The sequence below is a fragment of the Wyeomyia smithii genome, chromosome 1, assembly GCF_029784165.1.
Source record: "Wyeomyia smithii strain HCP4-BCI-WySm-NY-G18 chromosome 1, ASM2978416v1, whole genome shotgun sequence".
Lineage (NCBI taxonomy): Eukaryota > Metazoa > Arthropoda > Insecta > Diptera > Culicidae > Wyeomyia > Wyeomyia smithii.
The window spans coordinates 202,964,853-202,989,546 of NC_073694.1; the positions used below are offsets into that span (position 1 = coordinate 202,964,853).

The following is a 24,694-nucleotide window of genomic DNA, read 5'->3' on the forward strand; positions in this document are numbered from 1 at the left end:
CTTTTTGAATAGTCAGTCAATGAATAAGGTATCGGGGTTAAGCTTTCGAGTTATCATTACCGCTCCCGGTCCGGAGGGAATCAACGGGCGTCGCAAGCAACTCTACCGCAAGTGGCTTCAAAGGGCCAGGTGAGTTTGAAGATTTATGCCAGTAAGGCATGGGAATCTCTCGAGAGCTTCGCTTCCTCTCAGGGGAAAAGCGATCCGGTGGGAAACGACGTTCAATCTTCTTGAAAAATTTTGCTTTGACAGTTTCCGCACCTTTCCAGGAATTAGTAATGCAAGTAGCAAACAGAAGTTTGCAAACAAATTCGAAAACTTTAATATCATGAGTTATCGATCAAAAATTTATTATGAGCTGTGAAATGTGTTTACCAACATGGATTTTACTTTCTTCTATTATTTTGTGTAAAATAATCAATGGATCATCGTGTTCACAATACTGCTCGGCTTACAAACCCATTCCATATCACGTGTCATTTATCATAAATCGTGACATCTAGTGTTAACCCTCGATCTGTTTGCATTACTTCCAGGTGAATATGTACTCAACACGACGGACGTCGACAGTGAGGCCACACTCCCACCACCGTTAGCTGATTTGTTTCTGGCCGAGGAACTAAACCTACCGGATCTGATCAACGAAAACGTTGAGGTGAGAATTTGACCGCAAAACACGGGGAATCCTGCCGCTCGAATAAGTTATTATTCCTTGCGGCTGGTGGCCTATAATTTGATGGCGTGCAGAGCAGTAGATTCAAATTGTTAGTTCTGTACGTAGAGCAAACCTGCGGGTTCTGCTGAATAATTCCCCTCCGATTTGTCGGTGGCAATGTTAATGTTTAATGCTAGTGAGGTTAAGCAAATTATCGATGACCACTGACTGGACTGACAAGACTATCGGGGGGGCATAATTACTCTGTTAATTTTGGATTCAAATTGAGCCCGCAAATGTACATGCAAGCACTGGTCAAACGGCTACATAAACCGGTGCCGAAGCATGCTACGTGAGGGAGCGAGAAAAAAACAATAATAAATTATATGTTTGTTTAATGCAGGAAACCATCGAAGAGCCAGCAAAAAACAAGCCAACCACCGCCGAGGAAGACGAGGAGTCCGAGGTCAAACGAATCGAGCGGGAACTCGAAACATCGGCTGATGAACTGTGCCAAGGTGCTGCCGCCAGTGTCCGTGGTTCTTCTGTATCTATTTCTTCTTCCTCGTCCTCTGGTGTCGGCAGCGACAAGAGCAGCTTGAGCGGCGGCGAGTCCCCCAAGCAGGAGCACAGCGTCACCGTTGTTGACGATCCGGAAGCAGCTATTGGCGGATCGGCCGATGCCGATCTAGAAGCTCTACTGTGCGATATGATGATTCAAACGTCGTCCGGCCACTTCCAGCATCCGCGCCAGCCGATGCAAAACTATGGCCACGGAATGCACGGTTCACTGCGGCAGGGTGGCTATCACCATCATCACCACCATCATCATCACCAGGTGAGCGAAGCTGATTTTGATTCCGTACAGGGGGGAACGTCGCACCACACAATATTGGGGTACATTCTAAAACCAAGGTGTAACTTCGGAATGAAATATTTGAGACGGTAATACTTGTGTAACCACATGATGGATTACAATAATCAATATGTCGTTGGATTGATGAAGTCATGGACAATTTTGGGAAACTTCAGTTATCGTTATTACTTCGAATCTAGATCCAATCACGCGCGAGCACGCTCGATACAGACTTCATGAGTAGACACCAACCTTTACTGAAATCATTATCGTTTTTAGTGACGTCATCTAGATCATTTAAAAAAACAAATCATTACTACTGCGATGAAAATGACTAATTCACAAACCCATCACCACGTGGCTTGAATGGTTATTATACTGAATGCAACATATAATCTGTACTATTGAGCGACAATTGACGCAGATGATTTGTGGTTAATTGGTTGCGAATGAGGTCTTGATTTGTAAAAAGTGGCTTTTCTATCAGGACTCGGGTTCGTAACAGTCTCCTTTATCAGACAATTTAACGTATTAGAATGATATTACAATGATGTCTTAAAGGAAAACATGCTGGCACAGAGCGTTGGTCACTCGTCGTCTGTCAGTGCAGCAGAACTTGATGGCCAAGCCAACAATGTCTGTAATCGAGGAAAATAACAAACGTTTAAATAATTTTGGTGCGTTGAAACGAAAATTGACATCTTCTCGAGCTCAAAAGCTGGCCTGGATTTTCATTCAAATGTTTTCCGATTACGACAAACGCAATATGATTGCTAAACTTGGCACCTTGCATGAAGCAGCAATCATTTATAATGCAAACTATGGAGCCTCTGCTCGAACACAAAATCAATTCCGGCATAGCATTCCATAAAACAGGCGCATTCTATTGCCTACCTTATACCGACAAAGCCAAAATTTGACTTTCTCATCATTAGGCGTATTTTCTTTAAAAAGTCCCATTCTTTGCGGAGTAATAAATTATCACCTTCAACCATTGATAATTCGGCCAAGCCTCCCTCCTTCGAACATCCATTCGGTCCGTACCGTGTACATGCGAAGAATTCGCAATAATCCTTTCAAGTGTAGCAGACGGAGAACAGCCAGAAAAAAAACAGTTGCACAGTCAGTCCAACAACCCCCGAGACTATGGAACAACCTGTGTGCGGATTAGCATTTCGATTTCTTACCGTTATACCGTTCCCAAAGTCGGTAAACCGAAGAAAAAACAACAAATATTATAAAACACAATCCAATATAAAAACAACCCCCGTCGAGACGTCACATACAACCCTTTAACCGCAGTCACAAACGGGTCGCTATATGGCGACCGGCTAGGCTAAAACAACATGCAAAACATAGCTTCAGCACCGAACTCGGTAGCCCGACAACAGCGGTGATGTTTGCGCATCCCCTCAAATTTGTCCTGTTTTTCACACTCCCGGGACATAACCAGAGAACATTGGGAACATTATAGAGCCCACTACCTGTGTTGTAGAATAATAAAACAATAAATAAAAAGGTTGCCACCCGTTCTGCCACCGCCTTCATCGTCGTCGTCGTCGTCAGGTTCGAACCGGACGAAGATGAGGAGAATTGATACCGAAAAGGAGAATACCCGACAGAAGGAGCGAACTCGAGAAGAGCGACAAGCACAAAAAAACCTGTTAAAAGCAATTGTAAATTGCTTTTCCCACTTTTGTGTGCGAGCACTTTGGTTAAAATGGGCAAAAATCAGACAAGTGACTTTGGCATGGCTTTGTGGCCACGATCGTCAACCGCACAGGGGAAACCGAACTGATTGTGTGTGTTGCGCTGAGGCTTTTCAAGCGATGATCGGAGTCCTAATTGCGCAGAGCAAAAGAAAGAAAAATCTTCTCGAAGAAGGAATGGAAAGAAAAACAAATGCCGCGATGATTGTGGACCGATCACATCCTCCTCCAGCAGCAGCAGCTCGGGAACCTGGTTATTACGGCGAAAAGTTAATACTAAGAATGTATACTTTTTGGCTTTATACGGTATTATGGAGCGGCTACAGGTTGGTACGGTGGAAAATAACAAGCCAAAGCGAAGCAACGGAGAAGTGCACTTCAATGTCCGAGACGAGAGCAGCTTGCTGCGGCAAGAGAAGATCTAGGAAAACCAGGAAATTTTGTGTTTTTTAATATACAAGTGTTTTTAAAGAAAACACTTGTAAGACTCTCGGGCTTGCTTGCTCGCTTTTGCGCAGTGTTATTTTAAAAAGGTTTCGAGTCCAAGTTTTCAAAATTAATCTTTTTCCAAAACCTGTTTCCACGAATTTCGGGTCGGGACTTGATTGAGAGCACGGCGAACGAGCATCCTCTTGAGTTCGATGTTTGCTCCTTCACTGGTCTGGTCCGGTAATATTGCCTGCTGCTGCATTCATCAAGGACTCTATCATGATGAAATAAATTTTTATCTCTCGCGTCCCGAGCCGAGCAGTGTCCGTTGCGCTGGAAATGGAGTACGCGAGGGTAAACATTTGTGTACAAATTACGAGTTATGTGCTGGGTAAATATTAGCATGTCACATACCGGAGTGTTTCTGTGTCAACAGAAAGCCTTGCTGCAGAGGCAGGTGACGTGCAGTGAGCCAGAGTTCCCACACTTGAAATTGTTGCAACAGTGGTAGCAAAGTGGTTAGCTGGGTTTTTGTTTAAGATGTTTTTTTTACGTTTGAGATTGAAATACGGAATTCTTTCGAATTTTAAATGGCTATTGTTATATTGAATTATATTTGTAAATTATGTTTGAATTATGTGAAATCGTTTTGAAAACGGTTTTATTCGTTATACCTTTCTTTTCCGATTTTCCCGATTTTTGTTTTTATAAATCCAAGAATGAAATAACATTTGATACCAATATCCTTCAATTAAATTAACAGTCTTTTAACGCCTTTTTTCAACTGACATAATTGGCAAAAATCATGAATCATGCGTCGTAAAATGTGATTTTGTTATGAATTTGATTGCAATTCGAACAAATTCAAAAAGAAAACACTGATCGTTTCCTTGATCACGTAAATGTTTGCAATATTTTTTTACTGCATATCTATCTTTCACAATAGCTAGAATTGCAAGAATCAATTTGTTTTATCCTTTTTCGATAATGAAACTGAGAAGTTTTACCCTACACAACAGACTAGGGTATTGTGAATCATGCATCGTAAAATCCAAATTTGTTATAAATTTGAAAACATTGATCGCTTGGTCACGTAAAACTCTTTAAAGATTTATTTTTGCCTATTATCTATCTTGTAAAACGGCTCAAGTTGCAAAAATCTCTTTTTTTCTCGAGTAAAAAAATGAGAGGATATTACCCTACAAAACAGACTTTGGGAAATTATGATCTGATAACACATGACCTTTTGTTTTGAGAATAACTGGATGAATAAAAAATAGAAGAAAATGAAATTTTCACTAGTAAATGGTAACAATGTTTAATAATGCCCTTCACAACTTATCTAGTTGTCCGGAGAATATGGTGTGTATGATGAAAAAAGACCATAAATCTCAAATCTCGGTTTAATACAGTTAATTTTTTTGTTTATCTGTTATACCGTAAAACGGGGTGAATAGAAACAAAACTTCTGAGCTTGAAAAATGTATTACAAGTCTTTGTTAACATTAAAAAGCAAGTCCTCTAAATTCTTTTATGGGTTAAAAGCACTACTATTAGTTTGCTAAAAAAAATACAAATACAAATGGCTCATTTCAGAGCGTTTACGAGTACCAAAAAACTTCAAGTATGGAAGCCTTTTTGTTCCACTTTTGGCTTGTTCGTGTGCTGTGCTGGGTCAGTAGTGAAGCATTTTAAGTTTTCATAGTGAATTTGAGATAACCAAGCTATAAGGCGTTGCTTGGTGGAACACAAAATTGACAGAATTGAGGAAAAAAAACCAAAATGTTGTTCCAGCGAGCGAAAGTTACATCAGACTGGGACCAATATAAAAAATCCCCGGATCTGTGAAGAGATCAACAACACTCCAACAGCTGCAAGAACGCATAAAGTTCTTTCAAAAGATAATTCAAATGGTCTAGGTAGTCTCAAAAAAAGCGGACGGCAGTTTAACTGTCGATTATTCTGAAACACTGGAAGTAGCGAACTTCCCTGAGTCAAAACCCGAATCTGGTGAAGAACAGGACTTAGATGAGGTAAGACGGCCATGGTCAACTAATGCCTATCTTGAAGCATTAGAAATCTTCACGCCCTATAGGGTTGAACGGGCATTGAGTCTTTTCAGCCTTACAAATCTGATCTGAAAAGAAGTGCTAATTTCTCTGTTGGCTGAACTTTTCAGAGCCAGTGTTACTCTGCGTTACATGCCAAAAGCTTGGATGAATGTTCGAGCTGCTTTTGCCCCCAAAAATGGGAAAAAGAATCAAAACGACCCTAAAGCCTTTAGACCCCTCAGTCTCTCATCTGTTTTATGCACGACAATGCAAAAAATATTAGATGATTCTATTAAGGCAACGAACTTACTGAATTTTTCTTTAAGCAAAATCCAATTTGCTTACTAATCGATTAAACCCAAGCAACAATTGAAACATAATAAAAAAATAAATTGTGATCATTTGTTGCACTAATGAAATTCCGAGGTTTTAAGAAACATTTTTTGTTACTACGATGAAATTGTAAACAAACAAGCAACAACTAAAGATGCATCGCTGCTTCAAAAATCTTCACACCAACAACGTAATTCGCGATGTTAGATTTGTTGTTGAAACGTATAAACGGCATTTGAAAACCTAACCTTCACTGAATAGATCTAGTGTGTGGAGCATACAGGTTGCCAACGTGATGCTTGCGAGATACAAAAAACAAACACACAAACATACTTCTATAAGTTGCTGTCAAGTTCTGAAGCCATGTAACAGCAACTTTTGCTCAATCGTTCGCCTTATATTTGTTTTTGAGATGAGGTTATCCACTGCGTTGTAACTCTTGGGTGCTTGGACTAGAAGTCGTCCAAAAAGTGTGGGTCTCTAAACGATATGATAAATTGCTTTGAATTTCATTATCACGCTAAGGTACTGATGGATTGAAGAAGCAAAATTAAAAACTGGTAATGACCATTGCATTGGCATGATAAGGGAAGCAATATTTAAAACTGAGCCATGAACTTGCAATGCAGCATTTACCATGTTGTTATCAAATTCCATGCATAAGTTCATACAAATTGCGGTTTCATTCTTGAAACTTGTGTTGAAACAACGAAAATGTTGCAATTGGCTCCACCTCCTGCGCTTTTTTTGTCATTGTATATGAAACTGAGATGTAACTGCAACTTAAATTCGCATAAGAATTTGTTGCTGTGATGCACAAAGTTCATTAACGAAACCAGTGCTGAAAAAAATCACCACCTAGAAACTAAAACAGACTGATATCAAGGCAACCTTTACGTCAAATATCTCTTCTGTACACAAAAATAAATTGTCACATGACAACGGTCTCTAGACAGATCAAACTATTGATTTTCGATGAACACATTTGTTGGTATTCATTCCTTAGTCAAAGTTCACTGTCGTTTGTATGATGTCGAAACTGAAAATCATTTTCACCTTCACAGAACTGAGATTGAATACTACTATTCGTAACTTGTACTGAATGTTAGAATTGCGTTGAACTTAGATGCAATAGGCAATGTCAACTGCTTGATAGACATTTATAGATAAATAAATCATAAATAGACAACTGAATAAAAACAAATAAATCTAAATGATTGAATGCATGCATTATGATGATTATTAAATGATGTTTTCAAGAAAAATGTTTTCTGCACTGGTTTATTCCGAAGAGCATTCCACTGTTGGAACTTGAACTTTTTTCGACACAGACTTTGCAACCAAGCCTTATATATACAAGACAATTTACAAGGCTAGTGCTATGATCCTACTGACAGTCTCTCCTGTAACGGGATTCGCTCGTATGATCTGCAACCGACTGTCTTACATCAGCTCTAAACATATAAAAGCACAGCAGCGATCATACCATTATAATTTATAATATTTATTGAAATTCATCAACTAAGTTATTACGTTATTTTTCATAAACGATATTTTTTATTTAAGTTTTACCATATATCACAATTACAAGTTTAAATGAAACTCAATCTATTGAAAACCATTGGTATTCCAAAATATTCAGGCTGCCTCACCACTCATTTTAGGTTTTTTTTTAGAAACGGAATAAATATTTCTTAAAAACACTTCGAAAAAAATCAGCACCGCCAAGCGAAATTGATTTTTTCATCTTTGAGTTTCACTCTCCCGGTTTTACGTTTGTATTGATGAATGAACCGAGCCGAAAATCTTCCGTTTCAATATCTCTCATGTTGTATGTTCACTTTGAGACGCCGAATAACGATGAACAATTTTGTTTACATAGTTTAACAGGTAGTGAAACCGATGGTCATGGCAACATATATCAAATACGTGCAGAAGTTGCAGAGTTTCATTGTTATGAAACTCAAATGATAATTTTAACCACTGAACGAAACAAATTTTGCTGCTTGGGAATCTACAATAACAGCATTAAATAGCTAGTTAAAAAGAATCAAGAAATCGCTTCATACCAAGGCCATTGCTATGATTGCTTTTCTTGATACTGAAGGAGCATTCGACAATGCATCCTATAGCTCAATGCGGGATTTCAAGCGTAACTCAGATGTTAATACAATAAAAGATAGGATGGCAACGAAGAGAAACTATAACATTTCCCTCAAAGTGGTTAAATCAAGCCGCTATGTGTGGTAGTCTGGTGAGCCATGTTTGCGTCCAGGTTCCATTGTCTTTTACCGATGGCACAATGGTCGGAAAATAAAGATTTAAGGTCAAAATTATTATTTTGTTGTCAAATTGATAGTTTTCTACTATAGATGATTTTGTCATATGAGGGAGTGTGGTAGTGACAAGGGGCTGTCCATAAACCAATTGAATTGAGGTATGTCTCAGTTTTTAAAACTATAAAAAAAACTTGTCAGTGTATACAAACAAATAATTATACTAATTTTACGTATTCTCAATGTGTTCTGGACAAAATTGGTGTGATATACGAAGAATTTCGTTGATAAATTACCGAAAAATTCTAAATATACATAAAAAATGGAAAACTTTAAATCATCTTGTTTTACAAAAACGCAAATTTCCCGCAAACTTTTCACATTAATTCTTGAAGGGCACAAACAGGGCTCTCAGGTACACTATCAGAAGCTGTGCTTACATTTGATGTTTATGAAGGTCAAAATTAGGAAAATTCTGAATTTTATACGTGTCATCCGGCAGACTCTGCAGGGTTGAAATTAAATACTCTTCCGGTTTCAGGAAGCTAATATAATAAGCTCTTAATTGTGCGCAAACATACCATAACAGCTTTAATAGGATTTTATATATTCCAAAATGTTCAGAAAAACTGTTTTCCTTCGTTTTTGAAAGACGTAACTTTGGAAACGTTTTCCAACATGAACCGTTTTATATATCAAAATTTTATTGATAAATTATGAAAATATAGATCAATAACTACAAAATCGTGTGCTCAAAGTAAATTTCTTTTTGAGCGTCTTAGTAGAATGGAATTGAATATTGAGAATAGGTTAGGTTTCCATTTAATTCTACTACAAAAAATCGAATACCGTCCGCAGATACGTATTTCGGCTGCTACATGCAACCATCATCAGTGCTTATGTGGACTGTGTGCTCAAAGCTTCCTAGATATGGAATTCACATCTGGGTGTTTTTGGCCACTCCTCTATATGGAGACCGTCTTATGTTGATGGGTCGGAAATGGGTGAAAATATTGGTCCTGGAATTGGACCGCCGACAGTCTAGCAAGAGAAGGGTCAGTATCATATTTTTCTGGTCCGGAACCATTCTGTGGAGTTCCGAGTGTGCTTTGAGGACTGAAATTTAAAAAAAATAGAAGTTTCCATGATAGAGTTCAACTTGAATGCCACGGATACATGTAGTCAAGCCAATAGAATTATAAAACTAAGTGCATAAAAGCCCAAGCCTTACACAATCTTGGGAAAAATGATCTTCGGGTAATTACAGGTCTGTTGACTGGTCACTGCCTGAGCAGGTATCTTTTATATAAAATGGAAAAACTCATTCAGCAGAATGCCATTTCTTCTGCCAATTAGAAACTGGAATTGCTGAACATTTACGCTGCAATTGTGGAGCACTGTTCAGTCAAAGAATGTCGTTGTTTGGAAAGGGCTTACTAAAGCCCTTAGAAATCTGGCAAGAGATCCTGGTAAAGTATTGAACTTTATAAAACGAGTCAAACCTACTACTGTGCAAAAATCAACATTGAATTTATAATAAGATGTGATGCAAATGCCCATTATACGCTGTGGGGTAGTCCAGACATCACTAAAGGTGGTGAAAATCTTCTGAACTACGTCGAATGCTTCCCGTGAAGAGGTTCTTGATCTCTCGATTTGCAGTGACCTTGTATCGAGAAATATTGCAAACTGGCAAGTTTCTGACGTACAAACGTTGTCCGATCACAATTTAATTCGATTATAAAGCCGAATTATGACCTTCAGAAACCTATAGAAACCCAAGAAAAACCAACTGGGAACTATATCGGTTCTACTTCAAGAAGAACAGTTTACCTTATTATACATCAATCAAAACTTTCTCAAAACTAGATAAGGCTGTTACGCGGTCATCGATAAAATAATCTCATCATTTCAAGCCAGTTGTCCTGTCCAACAAGAAACATCCAGCAGAGATGTTCCTTGGTGGAACATAAAATTGGCAGAATTGAGGAAAAAGTCCAGAATGTTGTTCGAGTGAGCAAAAGTTACTTCACTGGAAGTAGCTCACTTCCCTGGGTCAAAACCCGAATTTGGTGAAGTACAGGACTTAGATGAGGTAAGACAACTATGGTCAACTAATGCCTATCCTAAAATTTAAGAAATCTTCACGCCTTCCAGGGTTGAACGGGCATTGAGTACTTTTCAGCCTTACAAATCTGATGGAAAAGATAATAATTTTCCCAGCATTACTTCAGCAGGAAATAAAAGTGCTAATTCCTTTGTTGGCCGGACTTTTCAGAGTTACATTGTTACTCTGCGTTACATACTAAAAGCTTGGATGAATGTTCGAGCTGTTTTTGTTCCCAAAACGGGAAAAAAATCAAAACGACCCTGAAGCCTTTAGACCCATCAGTCTCTCATCTGTTTAATGAAAGACAATGCAAAAAATATTAGATGACTCTATTAAGTCAACGAACTTGAATTTTCTATTAAGTCAACGAACTTGAATTTTCTTTAAGCAAAAACCAATTTGCTTACCAATCGATTAAATCGACAATAACAGTCGCTAGTTTAAAAAAATCGAGAAATCGCTTCATGCCAAAGACATTGCTACGGGTTCGGTTCGGGTTTCGGGTAACGCCAAAAAATATTCTACGGGTTCGGGTCGGGTACGGGTAATTAAAAAACCAAGGCTTCGGGTTCGGGTCGGGTACGGGTTTGAAAAATTCTCAACTGGTCGGGTACGGGTCGGGTACGGGTAATTCAATTTTCGTGCATTGTGAGAATTCAATTTTTATCATTTCAAGCCTGGGTGTTTTCTTAATGTCGATAATCGGTAAGATCGGACAGAAAATCGCCCATCATCACTCAACGAGAGATCGCCCAATACCTATTCTGACAGTTGTCGGCAGTCTATGCACCAAGGGAATGACATCATGCTATCGCTTTCTAATGTTAGATTGAATAGTTCTTTCTGCAACGGTTTTGATTTAAATGGAGTTTTTGTCGGGCTTTTTTCATAACTGTCAGGAAACCGCGGAGCATTGCACAGTGGGGCGACTTAATACAAATGCTTGCCAAGTAAAAAAAAGTGTCGATAAATACGGCAAAAATATGGTATATACTTAATTTTGGGGTGCTGAACACGAATCTCCATTCCACTTTTTATTTGGAGACGTTCATAAAGCACGTGACTTAATTTTTCATGATTTTTTAGCACTTCTCCCCTAACTTTTTTATTAAACAGAATTATATGATCTTCAACCACAAGCAACGCCACAGGGCGTCCTCTTTACAAAAACAGCTTACGTAGTTTTTGCACAACTCCTCAAATCAACCAAATTTCGCAAAAAAAATTGTTTTTATAAAAATTAAAACAATATTATATATTATAATAGGTAATAAAAACTAACTACAAATCAACTTTTTCTTCGAGGCCGAAAAAAATCAAGCTATCATTGAAGCTGCAGAGCGTTTCAAAGTAATGATATATTTTTTTTAAACATGTCAAAAAACGTCAGTATACCAAGCTTTGAAAAATTATAAAAAAATCAAATTTTATGATATTGCACCCAAATTTTGGACTTAAGCACTTAAATATTTATTTATTTATTTATTTATTTATTTGATATCTGTTTTTTACAGATTTTTAGAATTTATCAATGACACCGAATCTATACTCAAAATTACAGGTTTTTGGCAAATGCAGTGAATTATCAAATTTTTCTCAAGTTATAAACTATATTAATTTTGACCTTTTAAAATTCGTTTGACCCTTTAATGTGTTTATAAAACTCGTCGTTTATTTTAAACTTTACCAGACATGTACTTTTCATAGTGGACCGATTCCTTATAGTGGACCACCCGCCTGAAACTCTGGGTTCATTATCATTCGTTCACACGCACACTCGGTTCTAGCCTGGCTCCGGCCATCATCTCGAGAAACCACATATGACAATCAGTGCATAAAATGTACGAGGTACCCAGGCATGTTGAACAAAAAAAAATTAAAAAAAAAAAACCAGGACGGGTCGGGTACCGGCAATTTCGGCGTTTTTTTCTATCGGGTACGGGTCGGGTACGGGTAGTTAGAATAGATATTTTTCGGGTTCGGGTCGGGTATTTTAAACAAACCAGACTTCGGGTTCGGGTCGGGTACGGGTTTGAAAATTTTCGATGAGTCGGGTACGGGTCGGGTACGGGTAACAAATTTCCCATACCCGACCATCTCTACTGAGCAGGTATCATCTATATAAAATGGGAAAACTCATTCAGCAGAATCTGCCAATTAGAAACTGAAACTGCTGAACATTTACTCTGCAATTGCACTGTTCAATCAAAGGATGTCGTTGTTTGGAAAGGGCTTACTAAAGCCCTTAGAAATCTGGCGAAGAGATCCTGGTAAAGTATTGAACTTTATAAAACGAGTCAAACCTAACTGGAATCGGATGCAACGTCAACCAATGTCTATTACACCTTAATTGTGATAGGAAATGTGACTAGTACCAAATAAAATATGGGTCATACAACAATAATCTTAATCAATGGATGCAGAAGTGTTTTTGGTTCTACAGAAGAGGAAAAAAAGCTTAGCATTCTGTGTTATAGGCTAGCTACTTGTATTGATGTTTAATTGAAATAATAGAACTTCTTGATAAAGACCTTTACCAAAGGTCGAAACGTCAGGATAAACAAAATTTAGCCGCTTTGATTCCTTGAAACCGAGAGAGCCGAATCATCCCCATATACATAATTGATTGTTGACGTTATCGTATCTCGATAGTACAAATTCGAAGAAAATATGAAAATTTTCAAAAATTACGTTACATCGAGGTTACTTTGTATCGAAGTTAAACTGTAAATTGAACTGAAGCTACTAAGTTTTTTATTGTGAATTCGTTCCAGTTTAAAGCAACCCATTTCATCTTAATAACGCAATTATAGTTTGGCTTGAGAATAGAAGCACTAGACTTATGGGGAAAAATAATTAATTGAGTTTTAAAAGCATTGAAAGACATTTTTCAATTTTGCAGAAGGTACAGAAAATACCTAAATTTTTGCTGGGAAAGCAAGATTTTTTTTCTTCTATAGGAACGCTTTTGTCAAATTAGAATAATGTCATTTTGGAGGTATATCAAGAACATCTGAAGTGAATATGTTGTACAGGACTGGAGCCAATACTGAACTTTGATACGCACCTGTTTTCACAGGAAATCTATCAGATATTGAATTCTGGTAAACAACCCTTCAGAGTTTGATTGAATAAACCATTTTTTTGGAACTTTGATTGGAAAAAGTATTAAAAAGGGTGATATTGACGCCTGAAGTGAATTTTGTGATACTTTCTATAGACACTTGCCGAATCTCTTTAAACCTTCACCCAGAATAAAACACAGAACATCAAAAATCCGTTCAGTCAACATGGAGATATTTCAGTAAATTGAATTTGACAGGGTTAAATAATTTCATTTATTAAAATTAGTTTCCCATGATAACAATAATCAACACAAGTTTTGCCCAAGAGCTAAGATTGAAAATAAACGGAAGATTGTAGCTTTTAATAATTTTTTTTTCATTCTGGTGCCCCCCTGCGAAATCGGAAATTTGTCTAAAGGACAAAGAGTAATTGCTCGCCGGGTCCCTCGCTTCTATGTTTGCTTACAAGAAAACTTTATTCAAGTCTCTGAAGACGTTACGCACTTCCGAGCTGGTACCAAACTTCACAGGAACGGTTAAAAAATTATTTTCAGTCTGAGCTCAAGGTTAAACCTATGTTGAAAAATTGTCGACAAAAGCGACAGAATTCCCTTGAGCTTGAAATAGAAGAAATGAAAGACTATTGTTTTGTAACCATCCTTAGATATTTAGTATTCCTAACCCAGTAAGGGGTTCGCAGATTCGTCAGAGACATGATAGGACCTTTCAATGCATTTCCGAGCTCGCTAGGAAATGGTTAAAAGGCTATAATCGGTTCTAGTGACAATTGTACTAATTTGTCTTACCGGAACATGCTCCCGAAGATCCGGATTTATGTTACAGGTTCATGTCGGTCCTTGGTTCTAAAAGTAGACAGTTTTTCCAATCTTTTGACAGGCCAAGTTCGAAAATCGACCAAGAAATAAAAAATCGAGAAGCATTTCATTTTGTGGGTACCCTGCCGAATACTTATGGGGTACAAAAAAATTCTAAGCCCCCTCCCCTGCTGATAAAAACAGTCTGATGATGGAAAATGGTTCATTTCCACTACTTAGGAGCACTCCATAAGTTTTAATTGGCTGAATTGAGGTTATCCTTGTTTTGGAAAGCAATAAAGTCTGAAAAGGTACCCGGGTACTCTTCCGAGTACATAACGGTTAAAGCACGACTTCCCGAAGTCCGATTGCAAAGGCTAAGTAATCTTTTAGACCTTTGCCAGGAACTTGTAATAAAAAAATCCTCTCAAGCGCACGTGTAGAGAAAACAACGACCGCCCGGAATCAAGCTAGATTCATTTGGGATTGGAATGGGAAACAAGGTGTGTAGTACCAGCACTTTTTTCAAGCGAAGCGAATGTCGGGAGAATATATGATTTCGGGTTATGCATCGAGAGTCTGTCTGTCTATGGGAATGGAATGTTGTGAAAATTCTAATGTGTGGGAAAGAGCCTGATAAACTGACTCGATTGATCAGAGCCACCTTGGCGCAAGTGATGTGCTACGTGCGTGTTTCGGGGATACTCTCGAGTCCCTTTGAATCGCGCAGAGGGTTTTGACAAGGTGATGGACTTTCCTGTTTGCTGTTTAACATCGCCCTTGAGGGTGTGATCCGGAGGGCGGGCATCGACACGAGGCGCACAATTTTCACAAGGTCTGTTCAGCTTCTGGGCTTCGCGGATGACTTCGACATCATATCACGTAACTTTGCGACGGCGGAGGAAACTTACGCCCGACTGAAAGCCGAAGCTGGACGGATCGGACTGCGAATAAATGCGTCGAAAACAAAATACATGCGTGCGAGAGGCTCCAAGGAGAACAACATCAGCCTCCCAACTCAAGTCTCTGTAGACGGTGATGAGCTTGAGGTGGTCGATGAGTTCGTGTATTTGGGGTCACTGGTGACCACCGACAATAACACCAGCAAAGAGATCCAGAGACGCATCCAGGCAGGAAATCGTGCCTACTTTTCACTTCGGAAGACACTTCGTCGAATCGAGTGCGACGACGCACGAAGTTGGCGCTGTACAAAACCCTGATAAGACCGGTAGTCCTCTACGGGATCGAGACAACAACGCTTCTCGCGGAGGACCTAAACGCCCTTGGAATTTTCGAACGGAAGGTGCTGCGGACTATCTACGGTGGAGTACAGACGGACGACGGAGAATGGCGACGGCGCATGAACCACGAACTGCACGCGCTGCTTGAAGAGAATCCCATTGCACACCTGGCGAAAGTCAATAGGTTGCGGTGGGCCGGTCACGTCGTAAGGATGCCGGACGGCAACCCTGTGAAATCACTTCTCTTCAGCAACCCTGCCGGCACCAGAAATAGAGGGGCGCAGCGTGCACGATGGCTCGATCAGGTCGAAGGAGACTTACGGGTGATGAGACGCCTGGGAAACTGGCGAAACACAGGCCAAAACCGAGCAACATGGCGACAAATTCTTGATACAGCACGAGCCACCACGGCTCTCGTCTGATTGGTAAGGTAAGGTAAGGGAAAGAGCCTGCTGCACGAATAAACTAAAACAGGGTGTCGAAAACCTGGGAAAATCTGGAAAATTCAGGGAAAAATTGTTAACTAAGAGGCGACTCTTTTTTAAACGACTCTCTAGCGAAAAAACTTATTTTTTTAGTATAAAAAGCTAATTCGGGACCACTACGGCTCGGTTTCATATCCAATTAAATATTTTTTTACTGGAATTTCAGAGTTGCGTTAATCTAAGTTGCCCTTTTCTGTGCCGAAAGCTGAAAATTATCAGGGAAATTATTGTTTTATTTCAGAGAATATCAGGAAAAATCAGGGAATTTGATTTTGAAAATTTTTTCGCCACCCTGTAAAATATTGCATGGGTATTTTTTCGAGAAGATGAAATATTTGAGACCTATCGCCAAACTCAACTCGAAAAACCGATTTCCATAAGCACCTTTCTGTTTATGCCATGCGGTAAACATCAATTCGAATATTGTTCTAGAATTGACCATTGACTGAACTACACAATGATTTATTTAAACAGCACTTACGATGCAAGGTAGCGGTATCGCTAATAATAGCAGGAAAACAATTAATTTTTTACGCTGTTCTTTCCTACTATTTTTTTATTCCCCTACCACACTCATATTTCTACTACAACGCAAACCATATTGGAAATGAGTGAAGTTTCAAAGTGAGTGACGTAAGCGCGCCAAACTACTATTTTTCTAATCACACTTTTCTACATGATAGTCAATGATTTAGGTTACACTCTCTCAACTTACCTCTCTCATCAACATTCTCAAAATTCACATTTCTTTTAGTAGATTTTCTACCGCTCTATTTAACATGCTCTTGAGACGAAATCATTAACTTCACACGCCCAAGCAAATAATCATGATTAATGCAAAATTGGCCAGCAGAGTTTCACTGGCATCGATTTTGTCTCAAACATTATGTCTCTTTTACTTAATCTATTGACCAACTTTAATTTGAATAAAACATGGATTTATTATGTTTGATTAGAAATTACATTAGTTATTCTGGATCAATTTCTTTTTTTTTTTCGAGATGTGGAGTATACTGAATGAACAGTAACAAAATCGTTTTCTGCATGTGTTATAGAAAAAATTGAATTTTTGGCTAAACGTGATTAAAACTGGAGTAGACGGTGGCTTGACCAAAAGACCACGGAAGGTAGGGGTATAACAATTGTACGAAAAATATAATCACGTGGTTGATTTCTTTTTTACCAACCTTTGGTTACTATTTGGCCAGTTTTTTCCCCGATCTTTGGTTACTATATGGTCATTTTTTCCATCAACTCCATGAAAATCACTATTTTTGACATCATTGACCGCTAACAGCCCTGATATAACGACGCCCCACTCTTCACAGAAAAAAATCACAGGAGGGTTGTGTGCAAAGCCACGACCGCAAGGTTGAAGTAGAATACTTTTACAAGAAACATAACCCGGCTGCTTGCGTTTTAGTCATTTTGAAATCGGGTTTGTTTCTTATATACCGTTTGTTAAATTATTTCCAGTTATACCATTCTACAACGTTCGAAAATTTTTATTCCGTATGTCGTAATACTAATGTACGAAAAAACGTACGTGTCGCATAGAAGCAGTTTGTTGCGTGTTTGATACTGCTGATGATAGACATGAGTATGAAGGTCGAAATTCTGCTATGATGTCTAACCATAACCGTCTTCTTCAAGGCGTTACATCCTTGTTAATGAAGTGTTGTGAGTTTTCTAAAACATACTTAGCATAGTGAGCAGAACGTGCCGAACTTTTCTGTTTAAAATCGGATTCGTTTCGTTTATACCGCTTGTTATGCACAGTATCAACAAATCGTAATAAACATCACACTGCTCTGCATTTGCAGCAGCCTCTAACCTCAGTTGCATTTAATTAATAACTATTCATTATGCTCTTCCAAAAACATTTAGTAGTCTCGAAAAAGGCCGATTGCTGCAATTAGAATTTTCATTCAATTATTGCATAAATCTCGCTGCAACTGCTACGTAGCCATGCCACAATTGTGGCCGCTATACGCTGCCATTGGTAACGCTGCTCCTGCATCAGCTGGTCCAGCTGCTATCGATGCTGAGATCCGCTGCAACTGTGGCCGCTATCCGCTATCGCTGGTACCCACTGCACTGCTATTGCTGCTGCTAAGGGATGACTGCTGTTGTCGCTGTCTAGAACTATTATGGCTTCGGCTGAAACAGGCTCTTATATAGGCCAAATAGCATATTTTAAATTGCAAGGTATATGATTCTATCGACCGTGCTTGCGAAGCAATCATATAACGACCAATCAGAGGTCGAATTTTTCGTTTTAACAAGGCTCGGCTATTTTCAATAGTACAATAGTTTGAATAATAAAATTACAATTATCTTCATTTGGAAAGAATCTTAGAAGATTTTCCAATCTATTGCTGCAAGAACGAAGGAAATCCATCGAATACTAACCGATTTATTAGCATTTGAAATTGGACATATTTTTCACTTTTTTCGGTTTTAGATTTTCATTTCACATCCTTATGTAGCCGAACTTCCTGAGAGAAGTATTCTACTTCAAAAAAAATTCTGAATGTTACACGTCACGTACATAATGTTCTCGTTCAAATATCAATTGCTTCTGACGTAAACCACGTTTTTGTTTGAAATGATTCGACATTTTGGCACTTTTTCCTAACAGTGTAGTATGAGCAGAGTGCGGTATTACACTCTGTTACTACCTTGCCTTGCTAATGAGTAACAGTTGTGTACCATTCTTTGAGTTTTGACTCATGGGAAAAACCCTTTAAAAAAAACCTACACAGTAAAAAGTTCTGGATATTAAATGTTACGTGAAATATTTTTTCGTTTAAATTTCAGTTCCTTCTGCGTAAACCATGATTTTGTTTGAAAAAAATGTGCAATATCATTTAAATTTCAGTTGCTTCTGACGTAAACCAAGATTTTATTCGAAAATTATGTGCAATATTGTTTAAAGTTGCGTGCAATATTATGGAATTTTTTATCATAGGCGATGGAGGCAATTCTTTACATGCGATTCGATATAAATTTTTTCTACTGTGTACACAAATAACCTTCGTTTGGCTTAGGATGTACAAGGTTACTTCCAAAGCTTCAAAAACGATAACTCTGATACTGACTAAAAAGCAACCGAACAAACAAAATATTAGTTTTAAATTAAACGGTTTAGTCGCAGTTTTTTTCCTTCCGAAGCATAGCCACTACGACGTTGCACCAAAGTGCCAAAACATCAGCTCAACCACAAATGGAAGCTCTAATATCTGGACCAAATCAGTGCTGGAATCGAACAGCCAATTAGCGTCGGCCGGGTTTTTTGCTGTTGCCTGTTCGGCAGCTGAAATCTAACAGCATCCTAATAGCCCCGAAATTACCTACTAATGGGGTCGTCTTCCTAGAGTCTCCTCTATCGGCCGCCGCGATGTTCAGGAAACAAGTGTCCCTGACAGTAACCAATTTGCATCGAGTTTACGCGCGCGCTTGAGATTTTTTAAAACGCAATCACCGAACGTGTGTGCGAACGTTTTTGATTGTTCGCTAGAGGAAGAGACAGCGTGAATAAATGTCTCAAGTGGCAGCACTAGCAATAGGGTCAGTCACCGCGCCTTGTTCGCTGTGAGAAGGGGGTTGTGTTTTTATCTGGCCCCGCAACATTAGCGATCGTGCTCGGGTTCGTCGCTTCAACGAACGTTGAAGTCGTTTTGGGGTAGCGGCACAGAATCCTAGTAGCCAAGAGGGATGCTTTTCTCGATAGCATGGAGTTAAAATGACACAACTTAAAGCACAAAAACAAACCAACACGAATTGTTATTTATGATTAATCATAATTAAATCCATGCAAGAGCGTGTCACCAAAGCTCTCCTCATCAGCTTTGCCGATCGCAACGCGATCCGTGCTTTTACCTAACGACTGCAAAGCTTCTGCTCGTTTCATACATCTTCTGAAGTTTGTTTTTTGTGTATGATTGCTGCCGCTGTACGTTTCGAACCTACCCTCCACCTTCTTCCTTCCTTGCTGCTTTTTGTGCAAGGCAACCTGCGGCAGTTGAGCGATGCCTTGACCGAGGCTGCTGCTGAATAGAAGCTTTTAGTTTAGGTTTGACTTGTGCTACGGTAACACACCGTTTCGATTTTCTCGCTGGGGCTAGCAGATAAGTGCGTGAGTTCGAGTGCTTCCGTCGTTGCCATTCACTATCGCGTGTTTGTAAATCATATCAAGCGTAAGGACGTAATTAAACAGGCACCGATCGTGTGTTCATGATTTTGAATACTTACTTCACCATCGTCATATAGTACACACTGGTAACATTGGCGACGGATTTCGGCTTCCGTAGAACGGTGGAACATGCCAACCTGGAGCTGTTCAGTGCGACTCTTGATGTGAGTAAAAAAACGCCCGAAATACCGGCAAGCGGCGAATCTAATTGCTGCCAGAAATCTCGTACCAGTTGGTACTGTGGCGATCGACAACGGGTTGCGTTTTTTTTTCTTCTTGTGTGTGATGTGTTTGCGCCGGTTCCATCCGTGTATCCGCGTTCGTAACATGCTTAATTGCGTACAGTTCGTTCCTATGACGACGGTGACGACGGCCATGGTGACCTTTGTTCGGGCACAGATCGCGGAGAAGAAAAAACGTAGCTTGCGCTTGTGTATTTTAGGGGGATAAGTACTTACTTGTGCTGATACATTTGGGCCTTCCTTTTTGGTGTAAAAGTGGCGTGCTGATGGAGATTCATCTGTTTTTGTCACTGTTCATTAAAGTGGCTCAGGTTTGAACCTTTTTCCTAGGGTCCAGCTTTCATCAGGCAGGGAAACAATCATAATAATAAGTAAACGCTTGAGCAATTGTCAGTCATTTGTCCAAATCCCGCCGGGGTCCCCACGGGATGAAGTGTTGTCACTGCACGCGAGGACAAGGAGGATGCGTAATTATGTGCGACGCGAGCGATAAAAACGCGCGCCCAACAATAACTAATACAGTGAATTGTTGTAATCAATCAAAACGTTTCTCGCTTCTTTTTTTTTTTTTCGTTGGGACTACACTTGTACCCCTCATGGCACGGCATGTTCGGGGTTGACGTTAAACTTGATTTTTTTTTGTTTCGGCCAGCAACTTCCTTTGGATATGAGAATTATTGTGGTTTTTGCTAATGGGCTATGTTTGGGGTCTGTTTTTTTCCCTCGACTCTTCTCGTTGGCTACTCCGTGTACCTGATTCGGCGTGCACTGTAACGTGGAATTTCCAGAGGAGCTTGAATTCTGAGTGGAAGCGGAAAAAAGAAGCTTACCCGCGTGTGGCAATTATTTGATTTGTGTGTAATTTTTGACTCAATGGATGGATCGAACCATCGTGCTGAGTGCTTTGGCGAACGACCCCACGTTTCACGTAGCGGAGATGCAGCCTGTCAAATAGTGTGGACTGGAGTGTGTTTGCTAGAATATTGTTACCAACGGGTACAGGTCTCGACCTGACCCGTCAAATCCACTTGTAGTTTAGGTGGAAGAGAGAAAAAAACAAGTAAGATTGCGAATTGTTATGAGTTGACCATACGATGCACGATTTCATGTTTATCCTAATGTTTTAATTTTAGTGTTGATGTCATATTATTTTCGTTCCATTCTGGTGATGGTAATGATGAATTTATCTTTGCTTGTTTGATTTGAAAAGTCTGGAAATACTATTTTTTTATTCGAATGTTTTTATGACTTTTTGTGCGAAAACCTTTCAGGTTAATCGACTTTTTAAAAGTCTGACTGACATAGGAACGAAAGTAAGAACTTTTAGTAATATTCTTTATTACTTGTAGAGTAAAGATTTTCTGTTAAACTTACAGTCGGTATATGTTTGACTCTATCTAAAAAAATCTAAATCTTTAAAAAAAGATTTCTATTTGGTCTCTGAACGTCATCCCTGTTCGTGCTTACAGATTCCCAGGAATCGAATTCCAAAATGTCGTCGTACGCCGGTTTTCGGTTTCTAAGCGTTCTTCTGGTTTAGAAGTACTTTAGGAATAATGGGGGGTATTTGGACATTTTTCTGAATTTTACTCAGCCTTTTAAAAACCGGGAGTCGCAATCTTGTACCTATTTAAAGAACATGTTTCGATCTCTATAAATCATTTTCTGACCTCCAGATATGATAAAAATACCACTACTCATCGATTTTTTTCCGAAAGTTCTCATAACTCACGAAAATCTTCATGTGCTCAAACTAAAATAATTCAACCTAATTTCGGGGGCTTTTGAATATTCGGCACAAGTTTTCTACGGCTTTCTAGGAACCAGACATCATCTTCCAGAAATGACTGAGAGACTGATAATACCCATACTCATCGATTTACATAACTTGGAAAGTATTCTTACCTTATCAATTAAGAACCCCCCCCCTCCGACCTTCTTCCGTTCTCTTGATTTTTGCTCAAATTTCCTCCTCTACCTGTCAAACACCTTGGAGAACTACACTTTCTCTCACACATTGTGAGTGAGTAATTATCCACATTAAGGTGTAGAGTATTTCAGTCGCAGAGTTTATTTTCACTCTCTCTGTTTTCTCTCTCAGTTTAAAAGGGGGCGGTTTTCGCTAGCTTCTGCGTTACTAAAAGAGAAGTTGGTTAAAGAAAAAAAAACATTTAGGTTTACATTGAAGTCACATTCGGTTTGGCATGGATTCCACCAGCTTCTGGCACGTGGTGACCGTGATGGCATAGAAACAAGCTTGGATCCTATTCCACAGTTGCTGCTTAATCTTCGACTTCTACATGTACACCGACCTTTTTACGAACTCTATATGCGCTTGACACTCCACGACGTCGACTTTGTTATCCTGGAATCACTTTTTGATGGTCTTGGTGGTGTGCTTCGGATCGTTATCCTGCATGAACTGCCATTTCAGAGATATCTCTCACTCGACGTCTGGCAGTATAACATCACTTAGGATTTGGGCGTAGAGGTACTGATCCATGATTTTATCCACCAGGAGAAGCACCATAATGTTTCCTTCTCCATACTTTAATGTCTTCGTGGCATGTAAGTGCAGCCTATTTCGTCAGTGCCGATGAGGTTTACCTTCGTCTCATCCGACCACAGTAGATTTAGCCACTGCTTTTTCTCCTCCGAACCGATCCAATCGAAGTGGTCTTTTGCGAACTTCAGCTTCAGCTTCGACGTCACCATCGGGACGATCCGGGGGCTACTTCACTAGCCGCTGCCTAATTGTCCAGGAACTCACGGACTAGTTCAGTTCATCCCGGATCTTTTTCGAGGCCTTGAAGGGATCTACCTTGGAGGCTCATTTCATAGCTTTCGCGTACGTTTCGGATTTTTTACGGTCGTGGAGAGCATTGAACTCGAATGTTTTGAATCGTCCCAAATACTCTGCGATTTCGCGTTAGCAGCTGCCTGCCTCAGACATTTTACAGATGATCAACCACTGTATTTCCGTGTGCGCGGACCATTTTTCGTTGACTGCAGTTAGAATTCGGGGATTGAAACCTAAAAAAACAATATCGCACGCTTAGCCTTGGGGCTAATAGCGGTCTCGATCAACTAAGATTAGTTGAGAGATTTCGTTAACGATATTGTTTTTTTGGCACATATTGCATGTGTAGGATAAGTATAACGATACACCGTGCCCCAGTGCTGAGTCGAAAAAATTTTCAGCTCGAAAAGATCCTCGACTCGATCGGGAATCGAACCAGATATCACAACCGTGTGGGAGAGCTAGCCGACCGACATCGCTAACCACAGAGCCACGGGGATTGAAACCTAGCATACTTGTTATTTACATGACAAATATTTACCAGGAACCGAAAAACACAAAATACCACAGAGAAACCATAAATTTTTCTTAAAAATCGATCGGAACAACACTCGAAACAGTCGAAACGAGGAACGGTTTTCAACTTTTCATTTAATCGACAATCAGTGCATCATGGAAGAACGGGTTGCTTTGATTGTGTTAAACTTGCGGTTTTCAAAGTTGCCATACTAGTATAAGTATTCGCGGCAAGGTTTCGCATATACTATATTTGAATTGGCTGTTAAGAGCGTTACGTTACAGAGTCCAGCATTGAATCAGACTGTTCGGTGTCAGAGGTACATTGATCCGTGGACACACACTTGAATGAATACATTTCCCCCAGGTCATTAAAGTTGTCGATCTTTGGTAGGCATAACAAACGAGACTCGGTAAAAAAAAGCAGTAGCGTTTATAAGCGTTGGGAATCGTAAAAGTATAAAAATCAGCTCGAAAACTGTAATTTCCAGACCGTCGAAGTTTTTCGAAAAAAATTTGGAGTTAATTTCCAAAATTTCATGTCCATTTTTGCATCGGTCAGAATAATGAAAATTTGACAAATTTGAATATCTTCTTCCCGAAGTCCGAGCTCAAATTTTGCATGGGAACTTTTTGTTCGAGAAGACAAAACTTCCGAGCCCCACCGCTGAACGGAATTCGGTGGTCTCATTTTTCCCATACATTCCATTGGCACCCTAATACAGAAACATTGGAAGCCTAATGGCAGGTTGACAGCGAGAAAATGTAGATTGAAACAAAAAAGCGCCGAAATAAAGAAGGGCGAAAATTGTATAGGATTCTAGGATTCTATAAAGGTGAACAACGATGAAGGTTATAGTTTTCATAGTTTTATAGTTTTCATAGTTTTATAGCACTGTTTTTGCAAGGACATAAA

At 39.3% G+C, this 24,694-nt stretch overlaps 1 protein-coding gene across 6 annotated transcripts in view; it reads left to right on the top strand.

Moving 5' to 3' along the window:
- LOC129719074 (segmentation protein cap'n'collar) overlaps positions 1 to 24,694 on the top strand; it is a 130,937-nt gene that overhangs the window by 89,243 nt on the left and 17,000 nt on the right. For 5 of the 6 annotated variants that reach the window (XM_055670461.1, XM_055670462.1, XM_055670464.1 and 2 more), the window contains 2 exons: positions 537 to 655; positions 1,059 to 1,492. In XM_055670461.1, the coding sequence (XP_055526436.1) occupies positions 537 to 655; positions 1,059 to 1,492 (553 nt within the window). Of the gene's footprint in view, positions 1 to 536; positions 656 to 1,058; positions 1,494 to 24,694 lie in introns of all 6 variants that reach the window. The other variant, XM_055670460.1, reaches the window with a different exon arrangement.